Source organism: Phoca vitulina, unplaced genomic scaffold (genome assembly GCF_004348235.1).
Source record: "Phoca vitulina isolate PV1807 unplaced genomic scaffold, GSC_HSeal_1.0 scaffold40, whole genome shotgun sequence".
In the NCBI taxonomy this organism is placed as follows: domain Eukaryota; kingdom Metazoa; phylum Chordata; class Mammalia; order Carnivora; family Phocidae; genus Phoca; species Phoca vitulina.
In genome coordinates, this window is record NW_022589743.1 from 21,180,683 (window position 1) to 21,192,572 (window position 11,890).

General features: G+C 57.6%; 1 protein-coding gene across 1 annotated transcript; it reads right to left on the bottom strand.

Moving 5' to 3' along the window:
• Window positions 1-5,505: 5,505 nt before the first annotated feature.
• On the bottom strand, window positions 5,506-11,393 carry UNC119 (unc-119 lipid binding chaperone). The gene is made up of 5 exons (XM_032428760.1): window positions 11,086-11,393; window positions 7,431-7,544; window positions 6,851-6,953; window positions 6,492-6,664; window positions 5,506-6,219 (listed from the first exon to the last, which is right to left on the bottom strand). Exons 1-5 carry the CDS (start codon window positions 11,309-11,311, stop codon window positions 6,107-6,109), a joined length of 729 nt encoding a protein of 242 aa, XP_032284651.1. The 5' UTR covers window positions 11,312-11,393; the 3' UTR covers window positions 5,506-6,106.
• Between the last annotated feature and the right edge of the window lie 497 nt (window positions 11,394-11,890).

An 11,890-nucleotide genomic window follows, 5' to 3' on the forward strand; every position in this document is an offset into this window, starting at 1 on the left:
ATATGCTCTGTCTGACACCCCCCCCCCCAGAATGACACCCAAGAGGGGTAACGGCCACCCCAGGACCAAACTGAGCCCAATTTGGACACAAAGTGTTTGGAAAAGCCCTTGCCCTCAGAAACTTAAAAGTGTCCTCTTTTCCCAGCCCTGGGCACAGGAAGGACCCCTCCAGGGCACTACAGTCTCACTCCTTCTCTATAAGAACTTCATGTAGTTTAGCTCCCAGCTTACTAATGACTTCCACCTGTCCCAGGCAGCGTGGGCATTCAGGGGAGGGGAGCCTGACAGAGGCCGGTGCGGGCAGGGGGTGGCGGCGACGCCCCCCTCTCTTTGACTGCTTGGCAGACCCACAGTGTCTCCCGGAGCTGGGGGTGTGCCGGTTGCCTGCCATGCCCTACGGGAGAGCCCAACCCCCGCCAAGTGGGAGCTGCAGCCTACCCTGCCCCTGGGGGTGACAAGAGCCCCCAGAGGTTAGCCTGGGCTTGGTTACACACAAGCAGATCCCTAGCTGGCCCGCCGTTGTCCCCTGACCTGGAACAATAAAGCAAGTGCCTGTGGTCTTGGCTCCGGAGGCTTCATTTCCGGATTTCTCCTCCCTGAGCAGAAAGGCCAGGCCACACTAACTGTAGATCCCCTGGTCTGTGATGTCACCCCGACCCTCATTCTGTACGGTGAAGTTTCCATCTGGAGGACTTCCTGACCCGCTTGGGGAGGATGAGAGGGCAGGTAGGCGGGGCCTCTCCCCTGGAGAATTTCCAAAGGGATCCGAGGAAGCAGCTGTCCAGCCCCTAAGAAGGAAGAAGATTCCCTCCCCCCACGCCCCTTCTTACTGAGATTCACCACTTTCCTCCTCGAGCCCCCTCAGCTCTTCACGCAAGAAGGGGTCACTTTCCTGTCCAGGCTGTGCCTTCCTGTCCCCCATCTTTCCCTGGCTGGGGCTATGGGTTCCACAGGTGACGTGACTAGAGCGTCGCCCAGTGCTGTGGGCACTGCTGGCCCTAGAAGGTGGTCTCTGAGGGTCAGGGCCCCACTCGGCTGCACTTCAGCCTCCCCTCCCAGGTACCCCCTCCAGACGGACTGCTGTCACCAAGGACAGACTAAGAGGGAGCCCTACACTCTGCCTGAACAGGGAGAGGGTAGGTATGGGAGACAAAAGCATACACATGAACTTCAAGACTCAGAGCAGCCCCAGGTGGGGATTCTGCTTCGAAAGTTCTTCCAGGGGCCAGGCCTGGAAGCGGGTCAACACCACCTGCCTACCCCAGAGGACGGCTCTGTAGAAGATACCATAATAGAGCCCCACCCTACAGCAGCGCTCTCCCTAAGAGCCTGCTAAGTCGAACCGGGTTGAGGTTCTGGATGGAGCTGAGGTCCGCATCCCTGGAGCAGGTACCGGATTGGCACTCACCCCGAGAGTCCTATGTCCCTTGGGCCTGGAGGAGGAGTTCAGCTGGGGAAAGCCTTGGCCCCCTGTCTCCTTGTAAGTCTTCATGTCTCTGGCACTGGTCCTGCTGCCAAAGATGCACCTTGCTGGCTTTGGTTCCTGGCAATAGGGATAGGGCAGGGTGGGGAGTGGAGGGAGACATGGCCAGCCGGCGCACGCAAGAGGAAGACCCGCCGCCCCAGCCCAGCCCTGACTATAAAGGAAAAGGGGGGGAAGGCTCTCTGTTAAGCCCCCTACTCTGCACCTCCAGCTTAGGTGGTAAGCAGAGATCTCCTCCACAGTAAGCCCTCTGTCCCATGGGCCCATTTAGCGCACCTACAAGTGAGCTGGCACCCACACAAGTAAGGCAGGTGGCAAACAGAATTTGGGGTTTCATGTTTGTTTTTGTTTGTAACCAGACTAGCCCTTAAACTTAAAACGGCTGCCGTGGCTCTCGCAGCTGAGTCCAGCACTCCCATTCATATGCTGCCCCCTGCTGGCCGCCTCGCAGCAAACGTTCACCGATGGAGGGTGAGCTGAACGGATGCAGGGTCGGGAAGTGCCCGGTTCTGGGGAAGTTAACCTGTTTGGGGGGGGATGGCTCTAAACATAAGGGTCCTAAAACTGGTTAGTTCATAGGGTTCATTAAATTGGATGAACAGGGGCGCCTGGGTGGCTCAGTTGGTTAAGCAGCTGTGAGATCAAGCCCCACATCGGGCTCTGCGCTCAGCACGGGTCCACTTGAGATTCTCTCCCTCTCCCTCTGCCCCTCCCCTCCACTCGCTCATGCTCTCTCTCTCTCTAAGATAAATAAATAAATAAAATCTTTTTTAAAAGTTGGATGAAGAATTCACACCTTCACTTTCACTCATCTCGACCTCAAAGTTAGCATTTCCCTCCATTAGCGATGTCAGCCACAAATCACAATGGCTTTAGTAGAATCTGCGACTTTGTCATAAGGTAGAGAAATCGCAGATTAGAAATCACAGATGTTTTCGTATTATATTACAGGTGTCCCAGAACAGATCTATAGATTCACATTATATAGTTTTCAATACCTAAAATATTTAGGATTACCATATATTTTATATTCATAAAAACCCTTATTGTCTCTAGGCTTCAGCAGACGATAACAATGGGGTCCATGATACACAAAAAGGTAAAGCACCCTTTCTTTAGTTGCAGGGTGGTGAGGGATGGAGGGTGGCTCTTAACGGGAGGGCCCAAGGTAGGGAGGAAGGTGCTGGGAGCTTCAGATAGCAACTCTTTATCATCAGAAGGGAAGCATCTCAATATTTTACAATGGGTTTGGCAGCCCCAATGTGTACCATACAGACCAGCCTGGGTAGGCATGAATGGTGGGTCTTTTGGGCTTTCTTTTTCAACCCAGTGGTGGGGTCCTCATGAGGTTCCTGAAGAGTCAAAGCAAAGAAATCTGGCCCACTTCAGAGAAATGAAATCTGAGACCCAGATCCGGCAAGGCCCACATGGACCTTCAAGATCAACAGCTCATCCTCATCAGAGCCAGGACTAGACCCCCCGCTTACCGTCTTCTCCCTCCTTCTACTGCCCAGGGATCCTCCATCTTCCTAGGGAAAGTGCCAGGAACCAAAGCCAGCAAGGTGCATCTTTGGCAGCAGGACCAGTGCCAGAGACATGAAGACTTACAAGGAGACAGGGGGCCAAGGCTTTCCCCAGCTGAACTCCTCCTCCAGGCCCAAGGGACATAGGACTCTCGGGGTGAGTGCCAATCCGGTACCTGCTCCAGGGATGCGGACCTCAGCTCCATCCAGAACCTCAACCCGGTTCGACTTAGCAGGCACCGTGAAGACTATTATCGGGGTGGTGGGGGAGCGTCCTCTTCCTGACAGCTGGAGGCCTAAAGGTCCCTCTTGCTTGCAACAGCTTCTCTGTAGACTTGTAATCCCATAAGCAACACCTCCAACTCCAAATACTCTGTAAACCTACACAGCTTCATCTGCAAACCAACCCCCAACCCCACCCAGTGCCCCTTCCTCACTTTTGTGACAACTGACGACTCCTGACCACTTGCTTCTTGGTGAAATTCCTTCTTCCCTTAGCTTCTAACACATCCTACTACAAGATAGACTTCTGCTTCCACCTTTCTGGCTGCTCTTCCTGTCTCCATCATGGGTTCCTCTCCCTTTGCCCTGCTCTCACTCTCTAGCCTTGCCTAGGGTTACATACTCCCATTCAGTGACCCTGAGATGGGAGGGGTGGACTATTTGCAAGGAGCACCCCGTTAATTTGAGGGCATTCGGCATTGCTGCCCCCTGCTCACTAAACACCAGTGGCTGGGCACCCCATAACTCGGCCACCATTGCAGCTTCAGCAACTGTCCTGTGGCCACCGACCTCCAAGAATCACCGTCTCCAGCCTTCATCCGCCTCCTGGTCTCAGGGCCTGAATTTCCTGTCTCTTCCTGGTCACCTCCTTTAGGACATCTGTACCCACACCCCAGCAGGTCCCAACATGAACCCATCACCTCCCCCAGCCCCCGCCCTGATCCAACTTGGGTTCCCAAGCCCCGTGACAGCACCTCTCCCCACCCCGACATTCAGGCTGTGGACCAGGCTTCAGCCTCGACTCCTCCCTGTCTCCAGCCATCTCATCCAATCAGCCGCCAGTTCTGGAAATCTCCCCTCTTAATAATCTCCACTTCGTCTGTTTCTCGCCATCTCTGTGGATATTGACCGAGTTCAGGTTCCCTTTGGTTGTCAGCCCGAATTCCTGCACCACCCTCCGGAGGGCCCCTCTGCCCGCAGCATGGTGGTCTGTGACCTGGAGCCAGACTGCAGGGTTAGACCCCTGACACTGCCACTTAATAGCCATGCAGTGTTCACCCCTCTGGTCCTGCACTTCCTGTGAAATGGGCATAATAACGTGCCTGCCTCCGAAGTGATTGCGAACATTCTAAGTTAACACCTAGCCCCGGGCCTGGCACTCAGTGTGCGTCGGCTGTCAGTCTCACTCCTTCAAATCCAGCCTTCGTTCAGCAGCTGGAGATAATCTGACCAGGTCATTCCCGATTAACCCTCCCCACCTTCCCCAGGAGAAGCCTCATCACCTGGACTACGAGGCTCCAGAGATTTGTCTTCCTTTCGCATCATAAATATCCACTTTCCCGGAGGCACCTGGCCCAGCTTGCCTCCAGACCTCTGCTTAATGCTGTTCCCTGTGCCTGAACGCTCACCCTGCCTCTTTCCACCGATCATCCCGCGTGTTCGTACCCCTGCTCTGATGCTGTCTCCTCCGAGGGCCCTCCCCAGATCCCTCCAAGCAGGATGACTCTCGCCCCCCACCGTAGGCCCAGTCCATCCTATTCCTAGGAACAAGTGTGTGTTCGTGTCTCACTCATTTTAGAATTCCCAGAGTGCAGCCCAGGGCCTGGCCCCAGCCAGGGCTCCGCAGAACCCCGATGAATCCCAGGACTTCTAGGCCGCTTGGAGAGAGGTTAAGTCTCAGCCCAGAGGGGGCGGGCACTGGGCATATCCAAGTTAGTGCCTGAGAACTCTCCGCCTACCTCAGTTCCTCCATCTCCTCCACTAAGGAAATTAAGAGCTCTTCTGGGTCTGGGGTTGTGCTGGGGGCTAGAAGCAACATTCCACACAGGGCAGCCAGGCCGGGGAGTTCCCCAAAGCGGCTGAGCCCAAGATGGCTCCAGACCTGAGTCAAAACCATGTCCACCTTGTCTCTTGGATGAGGGCTAAAAGCACAACCTAGTAGTCCTAGTGGTCTCTGGCTGGGGGAAGGTGGGCTAGAGAACAAGACCACCTCCCCCACACCTTCCGTCTACCCTAGAGTTGAGGGCCTTTGTCCCAGCCTCTGTTGTGCTAGAGTTGGTTATGACTTTGGGCCAAAGCTTCCCCTCTCAGGGCCTGGGTCTCTGTCTTTATCAAAGGAAAAACCCCTTCCAGCTGCAACATGTACTAAATGCTGACTCTAGATGCTGAGTGTGATGCCAGGTTATAGAGGATTAGGGGACAGGAAGGTTTGGGAGCCACATTATTGCCCCACCCCAACTGCACCTCCCCATACACACATGCTGGCCCACAGCCAAAGAACAGAAAAGGAGCGTTTATTGAAAACTATATACAGTCAGTCCAGTCCCTACCACAGGCTGCAATCTGGGCCGGGCCCTCCCACACCTCAGGCAGCAGCTCGGCCCCCGACGGTAAGGGCTGGGGCTGGGGCTGAGGCCTGGACTCCCTTGGGAATCTTGGCAGCCAGACCACCCCCCACCCCAACGGATATTCATCTGTGAATTTACGACTCTAAATGGCCTATTGGTGGTGGGTAGGGAACAGGGAATGGGTCCCTGCCCTGACCTCGCCAAAGCCTGGATAGGGGAACCCTATTCTTAAACGTGGGCCCAAGAGGCCCAGCTAGGCTGTCCAGAAATCCTGGCTACTCCCCTCCCAGGAGGCCTTCCTGGACATGGAGGAAGACAGCCCTCCTACCCCCCCACCCCACGTGCCAGGCCCCATGGGCTTCAGAGACTTGGACTGGGGACATCAGGTACCCTCCCTCCCATTGCCAACTCAGGGGCCAGGGCTCTCGGAACACTCCCCAGGCAGAAGACCTCGGGTTGAGAGGTGAGTGTTGGGGAGGTCACAGCGGAGGGCCCAGGACCCTCCTGGGGTGGGGGGCTTGTTTTGCGGGTCAGGGCGTTCCACTGTAGGAATAGTCTGCTTTGTTGTGCATCACCAGCCGGTCATCCACGAAGTAGAAGCTGTCAGACTGTGTTTCATATGGGTGACGGATCATCTCGTTGACTGCAAGAGAGGCCCAGCCAGTTGGGGCAAAGGTCAGGAGCCTGAGCCCGGCCACTGCAGAGGCTTCAGGACTGTGGGATGGGGACCAGCTGAACAACCTCAGACCCACCTCAAAGAGTTCCCCCAGCCTTTCTGAGCCTCAGTTTCCCTACAGGTGGCATAGGAATGGTGGCCAAACACAAGAGACCCAAGGTGGGAGAAAAGGGGGTCAGACCCACACTCCCCCAGGTTTGGTCTCTCTAAGCCCGCCCCCCACGGCCCCCCCCACGCACTCAGCTCCTCAGAGAGCGGGGGGAAGTCGTAGATGTGCTCGCAGGTGTTCCTGCTGCTGGGGATGCAGAAGCCAAAGTGGAAGTCAAAACTTTTGAGGAGCTGGTTGCGGAAGTAGTGCCTCTCAATCATGCGGAAGTTGTTGACAGGCTTGTCTCCCACTGTGAACTCCACCCTGACGGACAGGAGGGGACGGAGCTGAGCTTGGCCTTGAAGTCCGCCGGCAAGGCTCAAGACAGACACCACCCCCCAAAGGAGAGGCTCAGTAAGAACTCAGGAGGGACTCATCCCACCCTCACCCTTACCCCCAGCCCTTGTCCATTCCCCCGCAACACTCCCCCACCTCCATCCAGTGACTCACGTGGCTCCCACCTGCCTCAGGCGGAGGAAGGCAGGTGTGAACTGGTAGCGGACAAAGCGCCCAGCATTGGGGTCCAGGTCCCGCCGGTTGATGGGCAACCGCTCTGTAATGTACCCCAACTGGGGCTCAGAGGGCTTCAGGCTGGGGCCCGGGCCCACCCAGGGTTCCACCCCAGGGCCCCCATCTGTCTGAATTCTTAAAAAATTCCCCCAGGAGATTCTGATGCACATTGAGGGTTCAGACCTTTGGCCAAATGGTTCCACCCAGAAGGGGGGGGGTGATTTCTAGGTCAGCAGGTCACCAATTTCAACTGAGGTTCCCAGGGCCCCAGGAGAGAGAGGCCTGGGGCCTCTGGGACTGCAGTTCCCAGGAAGGCCTGCAGAGGGCAGGCTGGCAGGGACCAAAGGGGCCAGACTGTCCTCCCAAGATGTCCAGCCCCAGAAACAGATGGGAAAGGAAAGCAGAGGCCCAGGCCCAGCCCCAGCCCTGCTCTGACCCCTCTGCAGCCTGAGGAATCCCTGGGCAACCCACTTCACAGCCCTTGCCCACCTCGTCCTTCTGTCGATGGCCTACCGCTCACCTGAGGCTGGGGGCTTCTTGATTTCAAAGAGGACAGTGCCTGAGTCCATGTCTCGAATCTTGAACCTGATAAAGTCGATCTTGTAGATATTCTCCTCGGGGGAGCACAGGTAGTCTAGGGAAGACAGGCAGCTAAGTAAAAGAGGGACCCGCCCAGAAGCCCCTGCTAGCAGCTCAGCCTTTGGGGGGCCCCAGACTAGCTACCACTTTCTCTGATTCCGGAAGGTCACTGCCTTCCAGAAAGAGAGGACTGAGTCCCTGCCTTGAGGGAGCACTCAGAGTGTGGGGGATACGCAGCTCTGCCACTTGAATCTAATGAGAGACCAACAGCTCTATCCTCTGAGGCCTTGGAGGCCGGGGAGGGGGGCAGGGTGGAGGAGGGTGGAAGACAAGGCCACCCCCCCTCCCACAGTTTCCCTCCCATCCTGAGCTGTGGGGCCTTATTCCAGCCTCTGCTCTGCCAGGGCCAGCTCAGTGACTTTGAGCCAGATGGATCCCCAATCTAATGAGGAGCCCCAGCACGAGAGGGTTACAGCCCTGCCTTTGAGGACCTCGTGCTAAAGAGGGTGCCACAGCTCTGCCTCAGGAGCTACCCAGTACTTCCCTGGAGAACATTCCCCCCTCCAGCACATAACCGCCCCCGGAGCTACAGTAGGAGTGTCAGGCGAGGACTTCCCTGACCTGGGTGGTGCCAGGGCAGGCCAACAACCCCTCCCCGGTTCCTCCCCACCCCCCTCCTCGCCCCATAAGCGGCTTATAGAAGCCCAGCTCCCTTAAGCAGCTTAGCCAAAGCTCTGCTGACTCAAGCCCAGATCCTGGAATACTGGGGGAAGGGGGCCACCTTTGCTCCCATCCCCTGTTGATCTCCAAATGGGAGGAAGTCTTAGCAAACAGAGGGAACCCCCTGAAAGCTCATCTACCCAACCTTAGCTCTGAGCCACCCCCAGAGAGAAGAGTACAAGCAAAGCCAGGAAGAGGGTGTGGCAGGTGCATTTGGGGGTGTGCATGGGGGGAAAGGGAGTCCTCAGGCCCAGAAGAGGAACTGGGTACAGTGGTGAGCCGTGGCGGAGGAAGCTTGCTTAGGAATATCAGAGCCTGACCCAACCCTCACGTCTCCTGCAGCAGCAACTGCAAGTGCTCAGGGAGGCCCTGGCAATACACCGAAAGGAGGAGTGCTGGGTCTGGTGCTGTCAGCCCGCAAGCCATCACATCCTCCCCCATAGAGGCCCGGAAATCACCCTCCAGGCCCCTGGGCCACCTCCTATTCCTCTGGGGCAGGAAGAGGAAGTGAATGTAAAGTCCTTCTCTCTTCCCCAAGCCTGGGGCCGCCCCCTCCAGGAGGCCCTCCTGGTAGCCTCCTGGCACCCTAGGGTCCAGCAGGGCTTGGGGGAGGGGCCAGATCCCTGGCCTGTCCACCACAGTCCATGGTGGGGAGAGAGAAAGAGGAGGAATGCCAGGCGGCAGCCCTTCCCTCACCCTAGACACACCTTATTTTCACAGAAAGTAAGCACCGGTCCAAAGATGCAGAAAGAAAGTACAGGTCACAAGGAGAAGAGGTGGCAGAACTGGGAGCAGAATCCTAGCTGCCCAACTCCAGCTCCCGGGAAAGCCCTTCCTTCTCCACATTCTCCTGCTCTTGGAGCCTCCCCTCTCATGCCAGAGTAAGTTCTTACAGTCTGCCCTCAGCCTCTTCTACCATACCTGGAATTATCAGCCCTTTTGCCCTTAGAGGAAGTGAGGGAAGTGGGATGCCCGTGGCTCAGAAGGCCGCACCCACACCCTCCCCTCGGCCAAGGGAAGGATGAAGCCTGGGACCCAGGGTCAGGCCAGATAAAGGGGCAGAGTGGCCGAAGGCTCAGAACACAACTGCCCCCTTTCCCTCTACCACAAATAGCTTCCTAAGCTGGATTCAGGGCTGATAATCCAGGAGGAGCAAACCTCAGACCTGTGTGATTAGGGTCAAAAGAGACCAGGGGGTGCCAGAGTGGAGATTCCCTGGAACCCAGCTCTCGGCTTCTATAGAAGAAAGGGTTCCCATGAAGCCCCTTCCTTCCCCTGCTCATCCCCCAACAAACGCCCCATCTCTAAGGGCTATGACTCTCCTCCAAATTAGGAGACACATGGCAGTACATGGGCTGGAAGCCCCCACAGTTGCAAAGTAAGCTCCAAAGTTACTGAAGACCCAGACAGGTCAGCCTGACCTCCAAACATCCTGGAAGTTCTGCCCCCATTCTAAATGCTGCTGTTGCCAGTGACAGCCCAACTGGCACAAACATCAGACTGGTCCAGGCCCCCTCCGTCTACTGGTGTCTGCTGGGGCAAGGCAGCTCAGCGCTCTGGGGGCCCAGCCAAGAACGCTTGCTGCCTGGCTCAGACAGGAGGGAGAAGGCTGGTCCCCCAGGGCCCCAGATGCACAGGCCTAGACCTGCCATTACGGTCTCCTCCACGGCTCTGTCTGGCAGCCTCGGGCTCTGCTGCTCCTGCAACTGCAGAGCTCAGGTCCACTCCAGCACCTGCCCCCCACCACCAGAGAGGGGTCCCAGGAGTTGCTCTCACGGAGGAAGCCGGGGCAGGATTACTGATGAACGACGCTAAGGTAGAGGGCCACTCTCTCTCCAAATGCCTCCGTTCTTTGAGGCTCAGCCGCTGCCTCTGCCATGAGGCTTCCTAGTCGTTGCTCCCTGCCTGTGGTAACCTCCTCCCCTGCCCTGAATGCCCAGTTGTCTGCCCCCAGGCAGCAGCCATAAGCAGTCCTGTGGGGCCCTCGGTACTACTTACAAAAGAGCCCTATTTACAGAGCATGCACAGCATGCCAGGCACTAAACAAAATCAGAAAATTAGTTTTCACAAAGGCCCTATAAAGTAGGTGCCATCATCCCCATTTTACAGATGAACATGCTCAGAGAGGTGAAATTACTTGCCCAAGGTCACACAGCCAATTACATGGCATAGCTGGGACTTCAACCCAGGCAGTTCAGCTCAGAAACTCAACCACAGCAGAGACTAGGCCTCCTGGAAGAAGACAGGCTAAAGGGGGGGGGGGGGCGACACACACATTAACCTACTCCCTTAAGAGGGCCCAGAGCCAACCCACTGAAGCTTCCTGCCCAGGTCCTTTCCTGGGGTTGGAGAATGGACCCAGACTTCCTGGGGGACCCAGAGTGAGGGCATTTAATGGTCAGGGAGACTGGAGGGTCTTAATGTCACCTAAATAGCTCAGCCTCCGCCTAGCCTCCAGGGTGGGGGCTGAGGACAGACTGCACTCAGCACCCATCCTCATTATTGCAGAGAAAAGCCTCAAAGGGCCCTGAAGATTCCACGGGGAAGGGGTCACAGTTGCAGCTGCTGCCCCACCTCCACCACGGGAAAGGGGGACGGCCTCCTCAGAAAGGAAGTAGGGTGAAAATAAATGTCTAAAGGGAAAAGAGGCGGGCACAAGGCGATCAAGGGAAGAGGGGACATGGAGATCTCAGGTTCCGAGGCAGAAGGGTAGGGAACTCAGGCGAGGGGCACCCGGGTGGGGGAGGGGAGGCGGGGGGGGAGGTAGGGCGGGAAAGGGGGCGGGGGCCCAGGCTCAGCGCACCGCGAGGGCCCCCTCCCGCGCTCTCTCCCTCCCGCCCTCCCGCCGCGGGCGGCGCTGCCTCGCGGGTGCTCACCGCCCGTGATCCGCTGCAGCCCCAGCACGTCCTCTGGCCCGATCGGCTGCTTCCTCTGCAGCGGCCCCGGCCTGGGCCCCAGGCCAGCCTCCGGCTCCGACTCGGACCCGGACTCGGATTCCGCCTGCAGCTGCAGCTCGGGCTTGGGCTCCACGCTCGGGCCGGAGGCCCCTGGAGCGGGCTCCGCCCCCGTCCCAGCCCCGCCGCCGCCCTTCTTCACCTTCATGGCCTCGCCGGGCCGCCGCTCGCCTGCTGCTGCGGCGGCTGCCTGCGCCGGCTGGAGCCGAGAGAAGGGGGAGCGTCTGCAGCCCCGCCCCCGGCCGGGGCCCCAGGTACCGCCCCGCCCCCAGGGGTGGGCCAGCCACGGGCCCCGCCCACCCCAGCCGAAAGGCTGCTGGCGCGCCAACCTGGGTCCACTCCCCTGGGGCTGGGTGGGGCCTCGCCTTGGGCTTCATTCATTTTTTTCGCTGGGTACTTTAAGGAGTCCCGTCTACCTTTACTCCTTACTCGCTGCGCTCCCGCCACTCTGTCCTTCCGTCTGCCCCTTAAGCGAGTTCCCGCCTCAGGATCTTTGCCTGGGATGCTCTTCCCCGAGATGGCTTCCTCTTCTGGTCTTAGTTCAAATGTCATCTGCTCAAAGGCCACGCCCCCTCACATTCAATCTAAAGTACTAGCCCCCGTCACCATCTGATCAGCCTGTTTTTCCCTTCTAATGCATTATCTGAAATTAGTTTTTGTTCACTGACTCTCCCCCCTAAAAGATCACTTCCATGGAAGCAGAGATCCTGTCTTTGTTCTCTGTAAT